We start from the raw sequence: 24,749 nt of genomic DNA, 5'->3' as shown, positions 1-24,749 counted from the left end.
TAACTCCCCAGTAGAAGCAACTATCTTTTTCCTTTATTTTTAAGGGTGGATTCAGTTAATCTTTATCAAAAAGGTATTTGTGCTAATGCAGATGAGGAATAGCATACTATGGCATGACAGGGTAGTCATAATAAACATTGCTGTTGCCACCAGACTGATCATAAAGCAAGCCTCTGATGGGACAAATTTAATCCTCTTGAAGACGATATTGTCATGAAATAACATTTTGCTCATCAGAGTTCTCTACAGGTGTAGCCCAAATAAACTGCAGCCATGTCTTCGGACACTGAGATGGCCGTCTTTGGGGAGGCAGCTGTATATCTCCGAAAGCCAGAAAAGGAGAGAATTGAGGCCCAGAACAAGCCTTTTGATGCCAAGACATCCGTCTTTGTGGTGCATCCTAAGGAATCCTTTGTGAAAGGGACAATCCAGAGCAGAGAAACAGGGAAGGTCACCGTCAAGACTGAAGCAGGAGAGGTGAGGAAAATGCAAGATTTACAAACAATGTTTAATACCCATTCTGGGCTCTTAGTTGACATGCATGGATCTCTCCTTCCTCTGACAGACCCTGACCGTGAAGGAAGATCAGGTCTTCTCCATGAACCCTCCCAAGTATGATAAAATCGAGGACATGGCCATGATGACCCACCTCCACGAACCCGCTGTGCTGTACAACCTCAAAGAGCGTTATGCAGCCTGGATGATCTACGTAAGTACCAGCAGCACTCTGCCTTTGGGTAGCTAGGAGGAACCGCTCTGCCAGGCTAAGTGGAAGCCAACGTGCCGTCTCCCTTCCTCGCAGACCTACTCGGGTCTTTTCTGCGTCACTGTCAATCCCTACAAGTGGCTGCCGGTGTACAACCCGGAGGTGGTGTTGGCCTACCGAGGCAAGAAGCGCCAGGAGGCCCCTCCACACATCTTCTCCATCTCTGACAAAGCCTATCAGTCCATGCTGACTGGTGAGTGGGTGTAACTCCCTTAAGTTAATTCTACTGTGAATACCTTTCAAGGGCATAACAAGTTGTGTCTAAATGCTCAGTTTGAATTGTTTCTTTCCAGGGTGATTTCCCAGATCACCTATATTTTGTTACTCCAAAGATTCCACAAGCCCCTTTAAACCAAACCTGATTTAGCTCTATTTAGCTCTAAGGACTGTTACAAGAAGTAACATAGACTGAATTACTCCCGCTCTTTTTCCGTTCTCTTGTTTAAGTCCCTCAGTTCTAAACCCCCTCACAGCAGGTTTAGCAACTTAACATACCATCTCAGGGTTTCAGCAGTGCAAATCTAAATCTGAGCAAATATTGCAAAAGCATTATTTCAGTGGGCAACAAAGCCATTTTCTCCTTTTGGGGGGGCACAGTATAAAAAGATATTAATTCTTAAAGAACTATAAGAAAATAATTAGAATGTTCCAAGAGAAAAAAGTGTCCTCCTCTTGTAGCAGTTGTGCTGTAGCTACCCTGGTCTACCAAACATTTAGGGAGTTCCTTAGTGTAGAAGTCTCTGTGGCTGCCTGTGGGACATTGTGGGGTGGATTGCATGAGCGCAGCTCTGAGTGGTTCCACTTGAAAGAATGAAAACTAAAACTGATGAAAGTTTTGACTTGCATATATCTGCCTGGTCATGTGGTAAAATTGGAGCACACAAGGCTGTGCAATGCGCATAATATACTGGAAAAAAGAAGTTGGGCATGTGTAAGGAATAGTGATTTCGACTTGAGGAAGTAAAGAATTAAGATCAGGTGTAGCAACCTGGTATAGGTGTTAAGTGTTGAGTCAGGGATTATTCCAAATGCTAGTCAATTGCAAGCAGACAACAGAGTATTCTAGAGGGAAGAGGCCATGAATCATATGGATTTGTGTCTCTCTTTTATCACGTAACCTAACATTGACCTGCAATTTTAATTTCATTGGAATTTTTTTCTCTTTTATTTTACTGTTTTCACTCTAACTTTTAAAGTATACTCAAATCTGAAGATCTGCAAGAAACTTAGCAAAAAATAAAAAGAGAAAATTAAGATTGTGAAAAAACGTACATTAGAAAACATTCACTCTTCTGTATTAATGATGAATGATGAACGAACAAAGGAAAGAAAAAGAAAGGGAGGAAAAAAGCTTTACGGAAAGGTTTCATTTTCAATAGAATCCAAAATCTTTCCTAAGGCAGAGTATTACTGAGGGGAGTTACTTGAGTGCCAAACAAATGTTTTTGTCACACAACTATCATGGTATCTTATTTTTAGACCACTTTTAGTGTTTTCTCTGTTGTTCATTGGCATTAAAGTTTCTTTGTTTCTGCCTCTTTTCACAGATCGCGAGAACCAGTCGATCCTGATCACGTATGTACATCCCTGCTTGGGTCCCTGCGGGGCTGCCCGGTGCCAGGGGACCTCCTGCCTGACCACAGGCTCTCTGCTTCTCTCTTTGGTTTGACAGTGGAGAATCCGGTGCAGGGAAGACTGTGAACACAAAGCGTGTCATCCAGTACTTTGCAACAATTGCAGCGAGTGGGGAGAAGAAGAAGGACGAGAAGCAGCCAACAGGCAAAATACGTGTGAGCTACCAGTTACTAACATTTTGTCTAGTTCTGCAGTTGTTATGTGGATTGAACTATGTGGTTTAACAGTAATAATCCTGTAGGGAACACTTGAAGATCAAATCATCAGTGCCAACCCACTGCTGGAGGCCTTTGGAAACGCCAAGACCGTGAGGAACGACAACTCCTCACGCTTTGTGAGTCAAAACCAGCTTCATTTTACAAGTAGGAAGAAGTGTATTGATATTGGTTGCTTCCTGAAGTTCAACATAAGAAATTTGTATTTGTGTTTCCTCAAATATTTCCTCATTTTATAGCTATGTATTGAAACAGAAGATAGCATACACATATAAATGACAGAAATAAAACTAAGTTTACACTCAATACAAACACATCCTGAAACAGTAAACTGATAGAGTGATATATATTTTTTTTTTACACTAAAATGTTTATTCTCTAATTCAGCTCTCAGCAAGACTTACTTAAAATCTAGATCAGATTGTTCAAGACCTGATCCAGTCAAGTTTTAAAAATCTCCAAGACTAGAGATTCCACAGCCTCTGGCTACCTTTCCTAAAACCACAATGCACTCACAGTAAAAATGCTGGTCTTCACGTCTAGTCAGAATTTATCTTGCTGCAATGTGTGATGTTGCCATTTGTGCCTTCATAGTAAACCTCTGAAATCTATAACATCTTTTAGGAAGTAGAGTTTTCCTCCTGTTCTCCAAAATCAGTCATCCAGAGGGACCTGGACAAGCTAGAGAGGTGGGCCCGAGCAAACCTCATGAAGTACAACAAGGCCAAGTGCAAGGTCCTACACTTGGGTCAGGACAATCCTCATTATCAATGCAGGCTGGGGGATGATGTGATAGAGTAGCCCTGTGGAAAAGGACTTGGGGGTACTGGTGGATGAAAAGCTGGACACGAGCCAACAATGTGCACTCGCAGCCCAGAAGGCCAATCCTGGGCTGCATCAAAAGAAGCGTGGCCAGCAGATCCAGAGAGGGGATTCTCCCCCTCTACTCTGCTCTCGTGAGACCTCACCTGGAGTACTGCGTGCAGCTCTGGAGCCCTCAGCACAAGAAGGACATGGACCTGCTGGAGCAGGGCCAGAGGAGGCCACGAAGATGATCAAAGGGCTGGAGCCCCTCTGCTGTGAGGACAGGCTGGGAGAGTTGGGATTGTTGAGCCTGGAGAAGAGAGGGCTCCAGGGAGACCTTAGAGCCCCTTCCAGTCCCTGAAGGGGGCCTACAGGAAAGCTGGGGAGGGGCTGTTTGTGAGGGCATGTAGCGACAGGACGAGGGGCAATGGTTTAAACTAGAGCAGGGCAGGTTTAGATGAGACATTAGGCAGAAGTTCTTTCCACTGAGGGTGGGGAGACACTGGCCCAGGTTGCCCAGAGAAGTGGGGGAGGCCCCATCCCTGGAGACATTCAAGGCCCGGCTGGATGAGGCTCTGAGCAACCTGATCCAGTTGAAGGTGTCCCTGCTGACTGCAGGGGGGTTGGACTAGATGGCCTTTAAAGGTCCCTTCCAACCCAACACATTCTGTGATTCTATGACTCTATGATTCTGTGATTCTACTCATCCTCTCTTTGTAAGTGTCATCTCTTTTTTTGTTCTCCCTTATCTTAAGGGCAAATTCATTCGAATCCACTTTGGAGCTACAGGCAAACTGGCCTCTGCTGACATTGAAACATGTAAGAGACCTCCTCACCTGATCACATTCCTTCCTCCCTTTCCACCTCAATGTACTTTCTCAGGCCTAACTCTGTCCTGCCGTCTTTGCCAGATCTGCTGGAGAAGTCCAGAGTCACTTTCCAGCTGAAGGCAGAAAGAAGCTACCACATATTCTATCAGATCATGTCCAACAAGAAGCCAGAGCTGATTGGTAGGAAGTATTATAATTTGTTTGATGGAATCTGAATGTGTTTGACGTTTATCTTCATTCCTACAGCCAGATATGTCCTATTCCTCTTTACAGACATGCTCCTCATTACCACCAACCCCTATGACTACCAATTTGTGAGTCAAGGTGAGATCACTGTTGCCAGCATTAATGACCAGGAGGAGCTGATGGCTACAGATGTAAGTGACACAGAGCACACTGGTATGGTGAAGGTTCCACTTAATGGCCCAGAGGTTTATTTGACTGATTCTGTTGCCAGAGTGCCATTGACATCCTGGGCTTCACTCCTGATGACAAAGCAGCTATCTACAAGCTGACAGGGGCTGTCATGCACTACGGGAACTTGAAGTTCAAGCAGAAGCAGCGTGAGGAGCAGGCAGAGCCGGATGGCACAGAAGGTATTAGGATAATTTGCTACTGATCTCTCTGTACTACCAGAAAAATTTTCTATTGTAATACTAACAATCTGTAGAAAAGGTGGTTTTTGAAAATGACAAGCTTTTTTCTTCTAAGAAAAGACTTTTTTTTGTTTTTTAAGAAGCTGAGTTCAGCATTCCAAGGACAAAAACATTGCTTAGATATCTTCTCATCGTCTTTAAGACTGAATTCTAAATTTTTAGCTTTCTTGGCTCTGAAATCTCCTCCATTGTCTCACATCACATTCTCTGTCTTCTGTCCTCCCAGTTCTAGGGAACAACCTTGGAAGAAACAGGCAGACACAGTTTATCAATATCTGACTCTGAAGCTGGTGTCACCAGCAGAATTAGTTACTAGTTAGTAAAGTCCCCGGGAATCTACTTTCAAGGGTACTGAGGTCCATAAATACTGATCACTTTTTGAGAGACATCTTTTAAGAGCACAGGAGTGGGCAATTCCTATGTGTTGGAAGTCAAGCAAGCAGGGCAGAAGGTGTCTTGACTGAACAGGGATCTTCTTCTGCAACTTAGGAGGAAAAAGAAAGTATATGGACTTTGGAAACAGGTCAGGCTGTATAGGAGGACTGCAGAGATGCTGTTCGCTGCTGTAGGGAGAAAATTCATACAGCAAAAGTTCAGTTAGAGTTGAAACTGGCCGGTACTGTGCCGGATAACAGAAAACACTTTTTAAAGTATGTTAACAGCAAAAGGAGGACTAAAGAAAACAGTGGTCTGTTACTTAATGAGGCTGGTCAGGTCACAAACAGGGATAAAGCGGAGACATTTAATGCCTTCTTTGGCTCTGTCTTTGACACCAATGATGGGCCCTGGGACCTCCGGAACCCAAGGTTGGAGGCTGATATCCTCAGGTTTGTTTAGTTTAGAGAAGAGGAGACTGAGGGGTGACCTCATTGATGAGGGGACGTGGAGAGTGAGGTGCTGATCTCTTCTCTCTGTTGTATGGTGATAGAATGCAAGGGAATGGCATCAAGTTGTGTCAGGGGAAGTTCAGATTGGATATTAAGAAAAAGTTCTTCACCGAGAGAACGGCCAAGCATCAAAACAAGCTCCCCAGGAAAGTGATCATGGCCCCAAACCTGTCGGTGTTCAAGAAGCATTTGAACAATGCTCTTAGGTATATGGTTTAACTTCGAGGTTGCCTTGTATGGAGACAGGAGTTGGACACGATGGTCCTTGTGGGTGCATTTCAAATCAGGATATTCCATGACTTTTATAACCTAGCCTTCAGAGAATATTTGTTTTTAAATAATTTTATCAAAACCTGTGCATCATCCAATAATTGATTACTCTCTCTGTTATCAGTTGCTGACAAGGCTGCCTACCTGATGGGTCTGAACTCAGCAGACCTGCTCAAGGCGCTGTGCTACCCTCGAGTCAAGGTCGGGAATGAATATGTGACCAAGGGTCAAACTGTGCAGCAGGTAACAACCAGTTCATGTTTGGGAACCTCTGCATTGAATTAACATCATGAGCATTCTTTTCCGATCCACGTGGTAACTTTCTTTCTTTCCTCCTGGTATAGGTGCACAATTCAGTGGGTGCTTTAGCAAAGGCTGTCTATGAGAGGATGTTCTTGTGGATGGTTGTTCTTATCAATCAACAGCTGGATACCAAGCAGCCCAGACAGTACTTCATTGGTGTCCTGGACATTGCTGGCTTCGAGATCTTTGATGTAAGGAAAAGAGTTTGTTAAATGCTTCTTAGAAGAGACATCCAACTATTAAGGAAATTCAGATAAATATGTTGTTTTATTTTACCTGATAGTGGAAAAATGATTATGCACTTGTAGGAGCTCAGAAGCACCTGGCCATACAAAGGTCATGGATTTACATGAAGAACAACTCAGTAATAACACTCTCCAGAAGTATAAAAATTCTTATAAGGCACAGAAAGTGGGTAGTGTCACAGAAAGTGTCAGATAGGCCATTATAGGCTGAAAACGGTGGCAAAGGAACACAGGCTTTTTGCAGCATCAATTTTGATGTACTGTGGCACCAAAAATTATGTGTTTCAGTATGCAGTGAAAAGCAAGGATTTGATCTCAAAGAAGAGAAAATCTTCAATGGAATAATTGAAAGATGAAAAATTGAATCAGAAAAAGAGTGTTATAACATGCCTAGGGACTTAATCTAATGTTTTTCCCTGAGTATGCTATACAGCTGTGTACAAATTAGGAATATTTATTGTGAAGAATACCAAAAATACTTTGAGAGCACTGAATTTGAAGTCTGACTTTCTTCAATAAGAAGGGAAAGGTGATATTGAAAATGCTGCACATAACACTTAGTATAGTGTAATTTTCACTGTGGAAGTCTATTAATTTAAATTTCTCAAGTTTCTCCTCTTTCAACTTATGATACCATTGTTGCATGACAAGAGCAGAGTGCAGACATGAGAGAATGGAGCTGCAGTGCTAGTGTTCAGATGCATGACATGCAATTACATAGAGTTCCTCTGACCACAGGCACTTAGTATGCCAAATAACCCTAGTCAGTGTTAGGAAGAAGACACTTGCCCTGCCATTGGCTCTTTCTGATAGATATAGCTGTTAAGTAAATCACAGATCAGGCTCCTCATCTCTGTCTGGCACATGCTTGTTACAGGAAAGTTACTATAGAAGCGTGCTACACATGAATTATAATCTGATCTAAGTATGGATCTAGTCTGAGGTGGAAAGCAATGGAGTAAACCTCGCTGTTTTATAGGAGTAGGAGCATGGTTCAAAATAGCTGCATCTGTCTGTGTTTTGCAGTTCAACAGCTTTGAGCAGCTGTGCATCAACTTCACCAATGAGAAACTGCAACAGTTCTTCAACCACCACATGTTCGTGCTGGAGCAGGAGGAGTACAAGAAGGAAGGGATTGAATGGACATTCATTGACTTTGGGATGGACCTGGCTGCCTGCATTGAGCTCATTGAGAAGGTATCCTTCCTGTTCAGGTGCATTATGCATCTGGGAATTCTATAGTTGGCATCAGTTTTCAGAGGACTCTCCCACATTCACATCCAAACATTCGGTTTTAGTTATTCAAAATACCTGAATACATAGCTTATTTCATCTGTGAGGTTTCAACACCTTCATGGCAGCAGCTCCGTACAGATCTCTTTTCAAGTGCCAAAACACTGCAAAGCTCCCAATAAGAGTATTCTTTCATAACAGCTAGAGTTAGCTTCCACTATAAAGCCTGCACATTTCCCTTAAGCTCTGATAGATTCATTTCTGCCTAGCAGTACAGCTACAACAGGAAATTTTTTAAAAAAATATTTGCAATATGAAAAATGGAACCTTCATGCACATAAATTGGAGTACTAAGAGAAGCAGTCAAGTTCATTTTGGGACATGGCATTCAGTGACTAGAAGGATCTTGAGCAAAGAGAACTTTTGTTAAGACATATACATACAGTGAGCTGTTTAGACCAAGAGTTTTTGTGAATATGACATTTATAACTTTATTTTTCAAATTTTCTGGCACAAATACAATGTAAATTTTCATCAGTCACTGAGCCTCTGAATGTAAACTAGGTAAGTATCCACATTTAACCCTGCTATTTGGATTTGAAAAGAATTAGAAGTATTGCCTTACTGACACTACAGTTTTTATTTGATTTCATACTCTATTGAGATAAGACCAGACACCTTTGTGTATAAAGGCCAATTTGACGTCAGTGTTTCTTTTGCCTTCTCCCAGCCCATGGGCATCTTCTCCATCCTGGAAGAGGAGTGCATGTTCCCCAAGGCAACTGACACCTCTTTCAAGAACAAGCTCTACGACCAGCACCTGGGCAAGTCCAACAACTTCCAGAAGCCCAAGCCTGCCAAAGGCAAGGTTGAGGCCCACTTCTCCCTGGTGCACTACGCTGGCACAGTAGACTACAACATCACTGGCTGGCTTGAGAAGAACAAGGATCCCCTGAATGAAACTGTCATTGGGTTGTATCAGAAATCATCAGTGAAGACACTGGCTTTACTCTTTGCCAGCTATGGCGGGGAAGCAGGTCAGTTCTATAAAATCTTTAGATTCATCCATGCACAATGTACAGGGAAAATTACAAATTAAAAATTTTAAAATACTTTTTTTTTTTTTAATTGTGTAGAAGGCAGTGGCAGCAAGAAGGGTGGGAAGAAAAAGGGTTCTTCTTTCCAGACTGTCTCAGCTCTTTTCCGGGTAAGTACATAATTTGTTATCTCTGCTGATCTGGACATAGAAAATAAACTCCCTTGAAATCTGAATGGTTCTTGGTTCTAGTTTGGTAAGCTGTAGTCACAGTTTTTTAGAGTTCTTGACCCACGTTCTTATAGCAAGGAAATCCATTATGTCACTTAACCTCTGTTGCAGTGGATACAGAACTTATACTTTTATTCCCCAATTTACAATGGTATTATCAGCTATCATAATAAAATTGTCTTATATAGCCTGGAAGCCTTCTTTCCCTCTCCTCCAGATTTCATGGTGAAATATAGTGTTGTAATGAAATTGTTTGGGCTTTCTGGTTAAATGACTTCTTCGCCCTTACCATGTCAGCTGCATGCTCCAGGAGTTATTCTGGTATGTGTGAAATATCCTCGTATCTTGAGCACTAGACTGCTAACAAGTCAGAGGCTTAACAGTTCTTTCTCAAGCCTGGGCCTTCCTGCCTGGCTTTTTCACATGCTTCTGCCAGGTGAAGTTGCTGTTCAACACAGTCTGTGGTCCTGAATACCTGGAGGGAAGAACAGCAGCTTCACCTGGCAGAAGCAAACTGAGTTGACCTCTCATGGGTGAAGAACATTTGTAAATGTCTCCTTAGTTGTCCTTCTGTTCTTATTTCTCCTCCTGTGCTTCCCGAAAAATGATGTTTTATGTCACATACTTGAAAAACTATGATTTTTCCAAGATAAACTTGGTAGCCTCTGCCACACTCATTTTTATTCCCTTTTGGTGTCCACCATAATTGCAAAAACTGGCTTTTCAAAAAACATGACTTATATATCAAAAATACCATTTTTATACAGGTTAAAAAAAATGGGAATCTGCCCCCTCAGATGTGATTTGAGGCAGGGGGAATGCTGATAGCTGTTCAGTTTATAAGGCTTTGGACCACAGCTGGAATTTGATGCCTCATTCTCTTCTACTGTCATCTTTGTGCCTACCTCTGAATCACATGTAAAAAAAGCATCTTTCCTTCTTGGCTCCACATGGAACACAGGCAATAGGCTTTTTGAATAAAGACCAATATTCACTCAAATTAACTCATTTTTTGGAATAGAATTTGTGAAAGATATCAAATATAGTGATATTTCAGATAAAATTATGTCATTAGCACTGTATGAGCTTTCCGGAGCAAAATGGCAAATTGTTTTATATTTCATCATAGTATTCATAAAATGGACAATTCGTACTGTTCCAGCAAATTTGATGTTACTGTTAGTAGTTTTGGTAGTAGTTTTACTGTAAAGGTGAATGCACAGAATAAACATTTACTAATATAAAGTTTTGTTCATAATTTTTCAGGAGAACTTAAACAAGCTGATGACCAATCTGCGCAGCACTCACCCACATTTTGTGAGATGCATCATCCCCAATGAAACAAAAACACCTGGTAAAAGCCTCAAGTATATAGAGGTTTTCCTGTGATACTGAAGATCTCTATGTTGCGATACACAATCTTCACTTGTGCTCTGAATTGTTAGGTGTCATGGAACATGAACTGGTGCTACACCAGCTTCGGTGCAACGGCGTGTTGGAAGGGATCAGAATTTGCAGAAAAGGATTCCCCAGCAGAGTTGTCTATGCTGACTTTAAACAGAGGTCAGGTTTCTACAGCATACTGTCTTATTATAGCTAAGTCCATGCTGGGGGACTATTAACCCAGTCTATTAACCTGGTGGGACGATTTAGGGCCATGTTATGACATTGGTGTATCTTTTGTAGAGATGGGATAAATAATCTTTATTATCTTTACTCAGCACCTTATGTCTCATCTGTTCTTTTGATAGCATTACATGACTCGTTGAAAGCAAACAGAACGTACTAGTATCCTCCCTAGAAAGCTCCTGACATAGTCTGTTGCAAGAACAGTTGGAATTTGTATAAGCAATTATCAGGGAGCACCAATGGCCCAACTGCTCCCTAAGAGAAGGAGAACTGGGAACTAAAGGTGACCTCAGGGCATGCCCTCACCAACAGCACCCAACAGCATGCAATCCAAGAGGGTCTGAACACAGTGGCCAAAGCTGGGAGCTGGCATCTACCCCTTGGTAGATGGAATGCCATGTACACTGGCATTCCTAGCCAAGGCAGGCATTGAATCACATCCAGGGTCCACGTGGGTAGTCCTGTCAGGAGCAGCAGGAGATGGGGCCAGAGACAGCACTGGAAACAAAGCTACAATATCCATAGAAGAGCTCCATGGAAGACACAACCATGTACAGTACGGGTCCAAGGTCCAACGAGAAAGCAAGGCCAGAGGCTGAGCTGGAGAACAGCTGTGATGTAACTCATGCAAGAAGTGAGATCCCAGGCCGAAGCTGAAATGGAGCCCGTGGGCCCACGGTGGAGGTCCTAGGTGAGGCTAGTCATGGCCATTAAGTGCTTTCAGGACCCTGAGAGCTATATGATTACTTAGACACAGATTATTTGGTGTGCCAGGTTTCCTTCCAGTCCCAGCTAGCTCAAATTCCAAACTAATGCGCTGTTTTTAAACTCTGTATTTTAGTTATTTAAATAATGCATTCATTATATGTTCCCATTTTTTTAACAATTATTTTACTGCCAATGATACTGTAGTATCATCTGCTCCATGAAGAATTATAATGGGTAAGTTTCTCACATTGCTCAGAAAATGTATCCCTATCTAACAAAGGAATGTCTCAAACAACCAGTCAACGTGCAGCCAAGACATTGCCATATTGGGAAGCCAGCAAGCTTCTCTTAAAATGAATGTTGGCTTGGGTAATAAGAATATTCTTACATTCTGTGTTTTTTTCCTACAGATACAGAGTATTGAATGCACGTGCTGTCCCAGAGGGACAGTTCATGGATAGCAAGAAAGCTTCTGAGAAGCTCCTTGGATCCATTGCCATTGATCACACCCAATATAAATTTGGTCACACCAAGGTACAAGTACAACTTGGTTAAAATATAGAGATTTTTTACAGAAATATTAAGATAGGTATGAATGAAATATAGATAGAGATGTACATACATAAAAGCACTAGAAACAAAATCAGTGCAAGGACTAAAGCAACACCATCATACATAGATAGCCAAGGATATGTTTGCCATCAGTAAAACTGGTAGCATTTGTAACTGGTAGTAGGAAGATGTAGTTTGTACCAAGACCACAGGGTAGTCCCATCAGTAGACAGTTTGTGCTCTGTTAACTCAGACAATGACAACAGAATGACTGCATCCAAAAGATACAGAAAATGAGGAAACAAAAGAAAATGGACAGCAGCCCTCACCAAGTTTTGTGAAGTATGAAGCAATATTCTGAGGTGAAAGAACATTCTGCAAAGTCATTGATTCCTAGAAGGGATTAAAAAGCCTGTCCAGTTACCAGTTTCTGACTGCCAATCAAGATAAACCTAGAGGGTGTAGTGAGGATTTGGTAGCTAAAATTCCTTGTCTTCTGTGTGTCAGGTAATTCATATCAATCAGACTGCCTGGACACATAAACACTGATGTCTGTGAGTATATCGGTGTGACAGTGTGAGTGGTTACAGTCAGTTCTGAGAACTAACTAAAATAAAAATACCACCTTCCCATTTTATAAAGTAGCCGTGACTTTGGTAACAGTAATCCCTATGGAAATGGAATCTCGTGTTGGTGGAAAACAGAATGTTGGTGTTTTGATGACCTAAGAGTGATGCCTTATGTCACCTTCTTTCTCAAGGTGTTCTTCAAAGCTGGGCTGCTGGGACTCCTGGAGGAGATGAGGGATGAGAAACTGGCACAGCTCATGACTCGCACGCAAGCCAGGTGCAGGGGCTTCCTGATGAGAGTGGAGTACCAGAGAATGGTGGAGAGAAGGTAGACATTCTTCTTAAAGTTCATCTCACTGTCCGTTGTTTCTGCAGGCATGACACTGACAATTCTTCCTATGTGTCTTGAGCAACTTGGTCTAGGTGACTGTGCTTGAGCAAGAGGGGTTGGACAAGATGTCCTACAGCGACTTCTTCCAGTCTCAACCACTTTGTGATTCTGTGATTTAGTCACTCTGATTTGCATTTCAGGGAGTCCATCTTCTGCATCCAGTACAACATTCGTGCATTCATGAATGTCAAGCACTGGCCCTGGATGAAGCTGTTCTTCAAGATCAAGCCCTTGCTGAAAAGCGCAGAATCTGAGAAGGAGATGGCCAACATGAAACAAGAGTCTGAGAAAGTCAAGGAAGAGCTTGCAAAGTCTGAGGCAAAGAGGAAGGAGCTGGAGGAGAAAATGGTGAAACTGGTGCAGGAGAAAAACGATCTGCAGCTCCAAGTGCAGGCTGTGAGTACCATCAGTGCACTTCATAATTCTTGGTTCATAGAAAATGAAGATCAAACATGCCTTCCAAAGAACAGAATCAAGTAGGACAGGTTAATCTGCACAGCAACCATGATGAACCTCAAATTTTTAAGTAAAAGGCATACATAAGACTGTCCTATATGTGGCCCAGGCAGGTGATTTGGATTGGAGAGACTTCAATCTTACATCCTCATAGGCTCAATGTATAGAATCATAGAATCTTCATGGTTGGAAAGGACCTTTGAGATCATCGAGTCCAACCATACACACACAAAAAACCAACCTACAATCTCTGCCACTAGAGCATGCCCTGAAAGGCCAAATCCAGATGTTTCTTAAATACCTCTAGGGATGGTGACTCAACCACCTCCCTGGGCAGGCTGTTCCAGGGCCTGACCACTCTTTCAGTAAAGTAATTCTTCCTAATATCTAATCTAAACCTCCCCTGCCACAACTTCAGACCATTTCCTCTGGTCCTGTCATTATTCACCTGGGAGAAGAGCCCAACACCCACCTCTCTACACCTTCCTTTCAGGTAGTTGTAGAGGGCAATGAGATCTCCCCTCAGCCTCCTCTTCTCCAAGTTAAACATGCCCAGCTCCCTCAGCCTCTCCTCATATGACCTGGTCTCCAGACCCCTCACCAGCCTGGTAGCTCTCCTCTGGACACGCTCCAGCACCTCAATGTCCCTCTTGTACGGAGGGGCCCAGAACTGAACACAGCACTCGAGGTGAGGCCTCACCAGTGCCGAGTACAGAGGCACGATCGCTTCCCTACTCCTGATAGCCACAGCATGTAAAGAAGAAAGTATCTTCAATGCAAGTGTATGTGTGTATATAGAATATGTAAAAAATGGATTCATATGTATGACATGGATATATCTATGTATAAACACATATGTGTTAATATATATTTATATCATATATCTACACAGAAATTATATATATTTATAAAATGCATACATATATAAAGTTTACAAAAAATATGTGTACATACATACACAGTGTAAAGTATATAAATATATATGAAGTACATGTGACCATATGGTCACACTATAAATAAAATGTTGTCTGAAGTATTCTAATAGGAACATGAGTAAACAAAGATGTGAAAGAATTCTCATGATTTCATAGGCTTCAATGTATGACGAAAAGCATGACAGACATCTTTATCCCAGGAATAAACTTGTATTTGAGTGGGTTCAATTTTTCTGAAAGGGCATTTCCTTCAGGAGTCAGGACGCTGGGTTCCAAATCCTCACCAGAATTATTATAGGCTTCTTAGCAATGAACACTGAGGCAAAAGTCAGAAAAACCTACAGAATACATGTGAGTCTGTATAGAGCTGAAGCGTGATATATCACTTCAGTGAAAAATATGAAGTTGATTATATCATATGTAAAATTATAAGTAAAAAAATTGAAGGAGTGAAAAAAAATCACAAGATATAACAAGTAATAGGAAAAACTTCAAGAATTCTTTTGATTGTAGGAAGCAGACAGCTTGACTGATGCTGAGGAAAGGTGTGACCAGCTGATAAAAACCAAAATCCAGCTGGAAGCCAAAGTTAAGGAGGTAACTGAAAGAGCAGAAGATGAAGAGGAGATGAATGCTGAGCTGACAGCCAAGAAAAGAAAACTAGAGGATGAATGCTCAGAGCTGAAGAAAGATATTGACGACCTTGAGTTAACACTGGCCAAGGTTGAGAAGGAAAAATATGCCACCGAAAACAAGGTATACAACAGGTTTTCTGACACTCGCTCAAAGAAAAGGGATCCATTTCTGATTCTTGTAACAACATTATTTTCTCCTTCAAGGTTAAAAACCTCACAGAGGAGATGGCAGCCCTAGACGAGACCATTGTGAAGCTGACAAAAGAGAAGAAAGCCCTCCAAGAGGCACATCAGCAGACACTGGATGACCTGCAGGCGGAAGAGGACAAAGTCAATACGCTGACCAAAGCCAAGACCAAGCTGGAGCAGCAAGTGGACGATGTAAGCACACAGGCAGACAGCAAGAACAGAACAGGTATGGAGTTAGACCTGGCTGGTGGAACACTGATGGTGGTGTTGTGTTTAGCTGGAAGGGTCCCTGGAGCAAGAGAAGAAACTGCGCATGGACCTTGAGAGAGCTAAGAGGAAACTCGAAGGAGACCTGAAGCTGGCCCATGACAGCATAATGGATTTGGAAAATGATAAGCAGCAGCTGGATGAGAAACTGAAGAAGTAAGTGTGGCTGTGGGGCACCTGAGCGCTGGGCTGGTGCACTTGTCTTCTTCCTTTGAGCTCTAACATGGTTTGCTTTGCCCAAAGGAAAGACTTTGAAATCAGCCAGATCCAGAGCAAAATCGAGGATGAGCAAGCCCTGGGCATGCAATTGCAGAAGAAGATCAAGGAGCTGCAGGCAAGTCTCTGTTCCTTCCCCTCTTTCACCGGGTCCCAGGTGAGGAAGGAGGAGGGCATGGGTGTGAAGGCTGCCTGATGTTCCCCAGGCACGTATTGAGGAACTGGAGGAGGAAATTGAGGCAGAACGAACCTCTCGGGCAAAAGCAGAGAAGCATCGGGCTGACCTCTCGAGGGAGCTCGAGGAGATCAGTGAGCGCCTGGAAGAAGCAGGAGGGGCTACCACAGCTCAGATTGAGATGAACAAGAAGCGTGAGGCAGAGTTTCAGAAGATGCGTCGTGACCTCGAAGAGGCCACGCTGCAGCACGAGGCCACGGCTGCCACGCTGCGGAAGAAACACGCAGACAGCACAGCTGAGCTTGGGGAGCAGATCGACAACCTGCAGCGAGTGAAGCAGAAGCTGGAGAAGGAGAAGAGTGAGCTGAAGATGGAGATTGATGACTTGGCCAGTAACATGGAGTCTGTCTCCAAAGCCAAGGTACTGAAAAATATACTGAAATCAACTTGAAAATAAATAGTGTTGCAGCATATCTTTTTAAAATATAGTCAGGTGCCAGTATAACTCTCTGCCTCTCTTTGGAACTGTTTTTCTAACCCTCTAACGCCAATGAGCTGAAGAGAGCGTGTATGTCTGTTCACACTATTCTGGTGAGATTTGTGCTGCTAGAGAGAAGGAGGAGTCCAGAAACTAATCTTCTTTTGTTCTCTGTGATCTCCGCAGGCAAATCTGGAGAAGATGTGCCGCACACTGGAAGACCAGCTAAGTGAGATTAAGACAAAAGAAGAAGAGCATCAGCGCATGATCAATGACCTCAGTGCTCAAAGAGCTCGTCTGCAGACAGAATCAGGTGCGAGAGCCTCCTTTGTGCTGAGGAATGGGAGAGCATCCTAAAAGAGTTGGTTTGGGTCAAGAATGACAATGAAAATACTTCCTTTCTGTGTGCTTTCCCAGGTGAATATTCGCGGCAGGTGGAGGAGAAAGATGCTCTGATTTCTCAGCTGTCAAGAGGCAAGCAGGCTTTCACCCAACAGATTGAGGAACTCAAAAGGCACTTAGAGGAAGAGATAAAGGTGATGACTTTTCCTACAGCTGGCCACTGAAAGCACTTTTAACTCCACACTGCCTACTGGGGACAGGGTCTGCTTAGCACAAGCCATACTGGGAGAAGATTTTAATTTCTCGGGGAGTGTTATTAATGGATTGTTTCCTCCAGGCTTACCTCTCTCCTCCATTGCAAACACCTACACCCTCCCAGCAGCTCTGTGCTCTGTGTTAAATTAATTCATCGGAAGATATTTCCCAGGATCTTTACCATTCTTGCCCCAATCCTACTCTCTACCCAGGCCAAGAGTGCCCTGGCCCACGCCTTGCAGTCTGCTCGCCACGACTGTGACTTGCTGCGGGAACAATATGAGGAGGAGCAGGAGGCCAAGGGGGAGCTGCAGCGTGCCCTGTCCAAGGCCAACAGCGAAGTGGCCCAGTGGAGAACCAAATACGAGACGGACGCCATTCAGCGCACGGAGGAGCTGGAGGAGGCCAAGTACGTGGGGAAGGTGGGGAAGGCTTGCAGAGACTAATAATTGAACTTTGAAGAGACCATTGAGATTCTGAAATATAAAAGCATAGTAGTAGGTTGGAAAGGAGTTATATGAAATGGAAAAGTCCCAGAAGGCCATATGACAGGGAATGCAAGACAAAGGCTGTCATAGAATCATAGAATCACAGAATGGCTTAGATTGGAAGGGACCTTAAAGGTCATCTAGTTCCAATCACCCTGCCATGGGCAGGGTCACCTCCTACTAGACCAGGTCACTCAAAGCCCCATCCAGCTTGGTTTTGAATACCTCCCAGGATGGGGCATACCCAGCTTTTCTGGACTCCCTGTTCCAGTGCCTCACCACACTCATAGTGAAAAATTTCTTCTTTATATCTCAGATAAATCTACCCTCTTCCAGTTTGAAGCTATTACCCCTCATCCTACCAGAACATGCCCTTGTAAAAAGTCCCTCTCCATCTTTCTCGTAGGCCCCCTTCAGATACTGGTAGGCTGGTGTAAGGTCTCCCCGGAGTCTTCTCTTCTCCAGGCTGAACCACCCCAATTCTCTCAGCCTGTCTTCAAATGAGAGGTGCTCCAGCCCTCTTATCATCTTCATGGCCTTCCTCTGAACCACCTCCAACAGGTCCATGTCCTTCTTATTCTGAGGACTCCAAAGTTGGATGCAGTATTCCACGTGCGGTCTCACAGGAGCAGAGTAGAGGGGCAGAAACACCACCCTTGCCTTGCTGGCCACAATTCTTTTTATGCAGACCAGGATTCAGTTGGTTTTCTGGGCTGCGAGCACACATTGCCAGCTCATATTGAGCTTCTCATACACCAACATTCCCAAGGCCTTCTGCTCAGGAATGCTCTCAATCCAATTTATAGTCCAGAGACCAATGGGAAATCTAGACCCTGGGGAAAGGAAAATTAATCAAACTGACTGTCCGGGACAGGATCTGACTCTGTGTGTGGGGAATAAATACTGCAAAGTGCCTCAGCACTGCAGTGAAAGAAAAACACAGTCTCCATTTTGATACTCAGTTATGACCTGTGCTTATCTCCCCCCAGGAAGAAGCTGGCACAGCGCCTGCAGGATGCTGAGGAACACGTTGAAGCTGCCAATGCCAAATGTGCCTCCCTCGAAAGGACAAAGCAGAGGCTGCAGAATGAAGTGGAGGACCTGATGATTGACGTGGAGCGATCGAATGCTGCCTGCGCAGCGCTGGATAAGAAGCAGAAGAACTTTGACAAGGTGTTTTGGGTTCCAGGCCTGCGGCTCCTGGGCAGAGCGTCCCCTCCTGATTGCCACAGCCATACTCACGCCCCATTTCTCTTCAGATCCTGGCAGAGTGGAAGCAGAAGTATGAGGAAACGCAGGGTGAGCTGGAAGCCTCCCAGAAGGAGTCTCGCTCTCTCAGCACAGAGCTGTTTAAGATGAAGAATGCCTATGAGGAGTCCTTGGACCACCTGGAAACGCTGAAGCGTGAGAACAAGAACTTGCAGCGTAAGTCCCCGTTCCTCGGCTCCTGGCAGAGCTCTTTCCCTAGCCACCGCTACTGCCATTCCGTATGGGTCTGTGCCTGCAGGTCGGCAAAGATGCCTGTCACCTTGGTGTGAAAGGGCCCTTCCCATTCTGCTCTGTGCCTGACCATGTCATTGGTCTTTGCTCCCACAGAGGAGATTTCCGACCTCACGGAGCAGATTGCCGAGGGCGGAAAGGCGATTCATGAGCTGGAGAAAGTCAAGAAGCAGACTGAGCAGGAGAAATCTGAAATCCAGGCTGCTCTGGAGGAAGCTGAGGTAAAGCCCATAATCATTGTTTTCCATAGAGGCTTAATGAGGAGAAGTGTGATAGATAAAATCTTGGGACAGTCAAGGAAATGTCATTGCTCTCTTCCTGTTCGGTGTGAAGGTCGTGCCTTAGTTTCCACATCACCCAGAGAAAAAGTACTCATTTTTGTCTGTAAGAGGGAGTTTGGTACAGAAATGCTGTAGGTAAAATCCTTTTAGGGACACAATGTTTCTTTCATATTCAGGCGTCTCTAGAACATGAAGAGGGGAAGATCCTGCGCCTCCAGCTTGAGCTCAACCAGGTGAAGTCTGAGATTGACAGGAAGATAGCAGAGAAAGATGAGGAGATCGACCAGATGAAGAGAAACCACCTCAGAATTGTGGAGTCCATGCAGAGCACCCTGGACGCTGAGATCAGGAGCAGGAATGAAGCCCTGCGGCTGAAGAAGAAGATGGAGGGAGACCTAAACGAAATGGAGATCCAGCTGAGCCATGCCAACCGCGTGGCTGCAGAGGCACAAAAGAACCTAAGAAACACACAGGGAGTGCTCAAGGTCTGTTCAGCAAAGCTACAGTAAGACAAATGACATCCCTGATGTTTTTGACACCCAAGCACACACTGACACCTTGCAATTTTTGTTACATCTTTTACAGGATACCCAGTTACACTTGGACGACGCTCTCAGGACACAGGAGGACCTGAAGGAGCAGGTGGCCATGGTGGAGCGCAGAGCAAACCTGCTGCAGGCTGAAGTGGAGGAGCTACGGGCAGCCCTGGAGCAGACGGAGCGCTCCAGGAAAGTGGCTGAGCAGGAGCTTCTGGATGCCACTGAACGTGTGCAGCTCCTCCATACCCAGGTAAGGCCATTGTGTGGAAATCAGTCACGTAGATCCGGTGTGGAGGACTGGTATGTTTCAGTGATCAGGTTGTGAGAATGATCTGGAAGAGCTTCCCCACTCTTGTCTACAAGGGAAGGAATTTTCACAACCCATCACCTGATCCCACCACTGACATTTTGTAAACAACTTTTTTAAAAATAATTCCAGATTTTTAATTGCAATTTGAAGCATAAAGATTTGGCTCAGACTGTAGGTTTGGTATTGTAGGCTTTATAATAAAAGTCTTGTAATCTTTCTTTGCACAGAACACCAGCTTGATCAACACCAAGAAGAAGCTGGAAACAGACATCATGCAAATCCAGGGTGAAATGGAGGATACGATCCAGGAAGCCCGCAATGCTGAAGAGAAGGCCAAGAAGGCCATCACAGATGTGAGTTGGGAGATCCTTTCCCTGCTGCTGATGGTGGATGTATTCTCCCCGAGAATGTCTCCAGCCCCAAAAATGGCTTTCCTTCTTTGTTCTCATCAGGCAGCCATGATGGCAGAAGAGCTGAAGAAGGAGCAGGACACCAGCGCTCACCTGGAGAGGATGAAGAAGAACCTGGACCAGACGGTGAAGGACCTGCAGCACCGTCTGGATGAGGCTGAGCAGTTGGCACTGAAGGGAGGCAAGAAGCAAATCCAGAAGCTGGAGGCCAGAGTGCGTAGGGCTGGTGTTTCTGCAGGAGTGAGCACGTGCCTTGGAGAGATACCAGGGAAGCTCCAAAGATGGGCTTCTCATTGCAGGTGCGGGAGCTGGAAGGGGAGGTTGATGCTGAGCAGAAGCGCAGCGCTGAAGCCGTGAAGGGGGTGCGCAAGTACGAGAGGAGGGTGAAGGAGCTGACCTACCAGGTACGGCAGGAGGCCTCCTTGGGCTGAAAGAGTTTTCTCACAGCGCGTCAGATTTTGTGCACACCACTCCCAAGGGGAATCGTAACCTCACATGGCGGGGAACCAATAATTCATTCCCTTTCCTGCTTACCAACCCCTCTAGTCTGAGGAAGACCGGAAGAATATTCTGAGGCTCCAGGATCTGGTGGACAAGCTGCAAATGAAGGTGAAATCCTACAAGAGACAAGCTGATGAGGCTGTAAGTATCACTCTGAATGGCGGCAAAGTCAGTTTCAAAGAGGGAAACTTGGGTATTGAGGAAGTGATTTTGTGCATTTATATGTTGTTTTTTTCTTTTATCATGATATGTTTCAGGCTTGATAATGTATCCTTGGGACTGATTAGGAATTTCACAGAATAATAAGCAAATATTTGAAAATATGAGGATTTTATTTTTATTTAATGTAAATAATCCTCAACTCTCCTTCACAAGAACACAGTAATTAAGTAATTTCTTATTAAGTCTCTGACTAATATAATATCTTTAAATTGTTTTTGTTCTTTTTTTTAATACCATCTTTTTATTTGATATTTCTGTCCCCTGATAATAAAAATGTGTTTTTGATAAGTGTGCTAGACTTATGGAAGTTACACATAATATGGAAATGTATTTCTGAGAAAAGGTTGACTTAGAAGGCTACTGTGCTTCTATTTATTCCATTTCTAGGGAATATGAGTTACTAGGGTGTGCAAACAGTGATTTAGCATTTCATGCTTCATTAAATGCAGATGGGGGCCCCAGAATTGCTGCTCAGGATTGTTGGTGCCTCCTAGAAGTGCTCCAGAAATGGTGGTAACATGGTATAGATCAGTTTCCAGCACCACGTAGAGTGATCATCTCAGCTCTTCAGAGTTCTCAGTCAAAACAGAACTTCTGGGAAAAAATGGATTTGTCTTACTGGAGTGCCTCAGGTTTTCTTCCTGAGGCTTGGGTGATTCATTCTGATTAGGTGATGAATTGCCAAGGGAAGGATCTTCAGGAGGAGGTGAGCAGGCTGTGTTGTTTCTGGAATGACAAACAGGCATGAATGATCAACAGGTCCTCAGAGAGACCCTGGAGGTGCAAGAGCTCAAACCCTGCATTACATGGAAGGACAAATTTCCTTAGGCTACGCTTGATGGACAGTTACAAGAAACTGGAAGTTTTTGACATCTGTCATTAGGAGAAGGCACATTGACTACCCACAGATGTAGACTAATAGACTAGATACAGGGTCTGGTGACAAGTGAGATACACTTCCTCAGAGGAGACCTCTGGGCCAGGTGAGCCTGACCCGTGCTTCCATGAAGTTGTGGTGAAAGTTGTTGGAAGTTCCTTTCTAAATAGGTGGAAGAATCTGCTAAGCAGATCTGCTTTCTCAGGAAGTTTGCTACTTGCCAAAGGCTCTAATTCAGAATGTTGTGGAGGGACTAACAAAGTTCGGCTAGCCATCAGATTATCAGACATTGTTTCTCCTAGGCAGGTAGGTCCTGCTTTGAGAAGGAAGCAGGACTAGGTAAGCTGCTGAGATCCCTTTCGTCATGAGTTAATCACTGTTTCTGATACTTAGTGATACTGCCCAGAGATTACAGAGCTCTGGGGACTACAGTGAGGGGCATGGAAGCTCAAGTGTTGTCCTCCCTGATTCTGCTGGTCAAGAGGACTGCTCAGGTATGAAAAGATGCATTCTTCAGGTAAACAGCTGGTTATGTGGCTGGTGTCACTGGCAGGGCTTTGCCTTTTATGACTACATGGGGGTTTTTTGTGAGGAACAAGAACTTCTAGGGAGTCATGAACTTATTTGAACAAATAAGGTAAGAGCATATTTGCCAGCATGCTTGCTGATTCAGTGAGGAGGCCTTTAAACTAGGTTTATTGGGGGATGGTAATAAAATTCCCTAAAGTAAAAAACAAATGGATGCAGGGAGGAAGTATCTACGGAACAGCATGTTGGGGAAAGTTCTCACACCTCCCCTGAGAAAGCAGCATGACAGGAAAACCATCTCGTTTGTCTGTAGGCAAACTCATACAGCATGGGGAACATTCAGGAGGAATTAGAATTCTATACAGCCACTGCAGAGCTAAGACCTCCCTGAGATCATACATACAGTGTGCTAGCTCTTATGACTGATGAGCTGTGTTTTTAAGGACCACCTCTACAAAGCACAGGAATGTGGAAGAGGTCAAGCAGTTTTGGCATGAGGCTATATATTATGAATAGAGAATTCCTGACTAAGCTCAAATTCAGAAAGGAAGTATATGGAAAGTAGAAGCAGGGATGAGGACTATAAGGACATTGCCTGAACATACAAGGACGGAGCCAAGAAAGCCAACCTATAAAGGAAGACTGAGCTAGGAACCACCTAAGCAAACTGGACACACACAAGTCCGATAGACTAGACAGATGCATCTGACTGTGCTAGGGAAGCTGCCAATGCCATTGCAATTGCTTTATTCACTTTGAAGGTTATTGCAAGTGGTGAAATTCTCTGATGACCGGAAAAGCACTTATCTTAAGGAAGGGCAAGAGGGAGGATTTAGGAAGCCACAGTAAGTCAGCCTTACTTCACACACCGGGAAGATTGTGTTCCAGATCCTCCTGGAAGTAATTTCAAGGCAAATGAAAGAGAAGAAGATGAATGGAAACTGCCAGAATGAATTTATCAAGAAGAATTCTTTGTGGTGTTTTCAATGGTCAAATGTGGTGGTGTTGAACAGGAGACAAGGTTGTCTCGAAGGTGCACATTGAAAGGATGAGTGCCCAAAGGGCACGAGTTGCTTCACCAAAATTCTGAATGACAGTAAGATAAATATTTTCACCATGAAAATGCTTAAGTGCTGAAACATGAGCCCAGAGAGGCTGTGGAATCTTCATTCTTGTGGATGCTCAAAACTCAACAAGTCCCTAAGCAACCAGATCTAACATTGGTCCTAGACCTGTGTGAGTGGGAGATTGAACTGAATGGTGGCCTAAGATTCCTGCCAACCTTGAAGTTCAAAGTTCCGGTTCTTGTATTTAATAAAAGTCGTTCATGGCTGTTTGAGTCTTTCGTTCTAGAAATACATGCCGATCAACAAGAGGTAGACAGATTGTCATTGAAGGCAGGAAGGTAGAAAGAGGGAAAAGGGGTTTAATAACTGTTTGGATTAGGGAGTGAAGGGTGTTTACTTTTGTGTCTTTTCTTTGACACAGACAATTTCTGTCTGTATACATTCACAGGTATTTTTTTTCTGTGAACGTCTTGCCAGAATTCAACTGGCCTAGAGCATGAAACAGAACGTTGCTTCTACTGGTCTTCAAGTCTGGGTGTAAAAAGCAGGATTCCAAATTCAACACAGTCATATTCAAAGATATGTAGGTGACGAGCAATGGTTTCTTTTTAGTTCGGCTCTGAAACCCAGATGTACATGGATGAAGTGAACTCCTGATCTGTCAAGTTGTTCTAAGGTACAACATAGCATGTTGTCAGTCTCCCTACTGCTATAAGCATTTGGTTATAAAATACAATTTTAGTATTATTCTGTAGATAAAAAGGAGTTCCATCAAACTTTTAGTGAATTTTCTAGATAACAAACCAGAAAGTTGGGGAAGATCTGTATCAAGAGCCTAGATAAAGGCTGGAAAATGGGAACAAAGGCTATGGACCTTTCCCTTCCTTCAGGAATTCCAAGGCTACAGGTAGAGGAAAATGGAGGTGTCAGCCTTTACGTTTTCACAGCTCCCTCTCCCCTCACAGGAGGAGCTCTCCAATGTCAATCTCATCAAGTTCCGCAAGATACATCATGACCTGGAGGAAGCTGAGGAGCGGGCTGGTATTGCAGAGTCGCAGGTTGACAAGCTCCGAATGAAGAGTCGTGAAATTTATAGGAAAAATAAAGGAGAAGAATGA

The 24,749-nt window shown here is 43.8% G+C and overlaps 1 protein-coding gene across 1 annotated transcript; it reads left to right on the top strand.

Moving 5' to 3' along the window:
- The first annotated feature begins 273 nt into the window (after positions 1-273).
- Positions 274-24,749, top strand: LOC128918075 (myosin heavy chain, skeletal muscle, adult-like). Its single transcript, XM_054221954.1, has 38 exons — positions 274-477; positions 566-709; positions 803-959; positions 2,314-2,341; positions 2,439-2,556; positions 2,643-2,735; positions 4,176-4,239; positions 4,332-4,430; positions 4,524-4,627; positions 4,708-4,846; positions 6,188-6,306; positions 6,408-6,557; positions 7,638-7,808; positions 8,575-8,881; positions 8,981-9,051; positions 10,378-10,465; positions 10,557-10,674; positions 11,859-11,982; positions 12,761-12,897; positions 13,101-13,356; positions 14,865-15,107; positions 15,191-15,367; positions 15,453-15,598; positions 15,686-15,776; positions 15,865-16,254; positions 16,498-16,624; positions 16,729-16,847; positions 17,121-17,317; positions 18,386-18,569; positions 18,656-18,821; positions 18,993-19,117; positions 19,354-19,662; positions 19,763-19,966; positions 20,254-20,379; positions 20,479-20,649; positions 20,736-20,840; positions 20,983-21,078; positions 24,597-24,749. The coding sequence occupies exons 1-38, from the start codon at positions 274-276 to the stop codon at positions 24,747-24,749; spliced, it is 5,820 nt and encodes a 1,939-aa protein (XP_054077929.1).

This window comes from Rissa tridactyla, chromosome 15, assembly GCF_028500815.1.
Source record: "Rissa tridactyla isolate bRisTri1 chromosome 15, bRisTri1.patW.cur.20221130, whole genome shotgun sequence".
Classification (NCBI taxonomy): Eukaryota; Metazoa; Chordata; class Aves; order Charadriiformes; family Laridae; genus Rissa; species Rissa tridactyla.
Note: the sequence above shows the minus strand (reverse complement) of the source record. Positions and strands in the feature narration are given on the sequence as shown.

Bases quoted from the DNA above. Each gene is read 5' to 3' on its own strand.
- LOC128918075 (XM_054221954.1), top strand. From the start codon at position 274: ATGTCTTCGGACACTGAGATGGCCGTCTTTGGGGAGGCAGCTGTATAT. The intron at 710-802 runs GTAAGTACCAGC...CCTTCCTCGCAG, and splicing joins ATGCAGCCTGGATGATCTAC to ACCTACTCGGGTCTTTTCTG. The intron at 7,809-8,574 runs GTATCCTTCCTG...GCCTTCTCCCAG, and splicing joins GCATTGAGCTCATTGAGAAG to CCCATGGGCATCTTCTCCAT.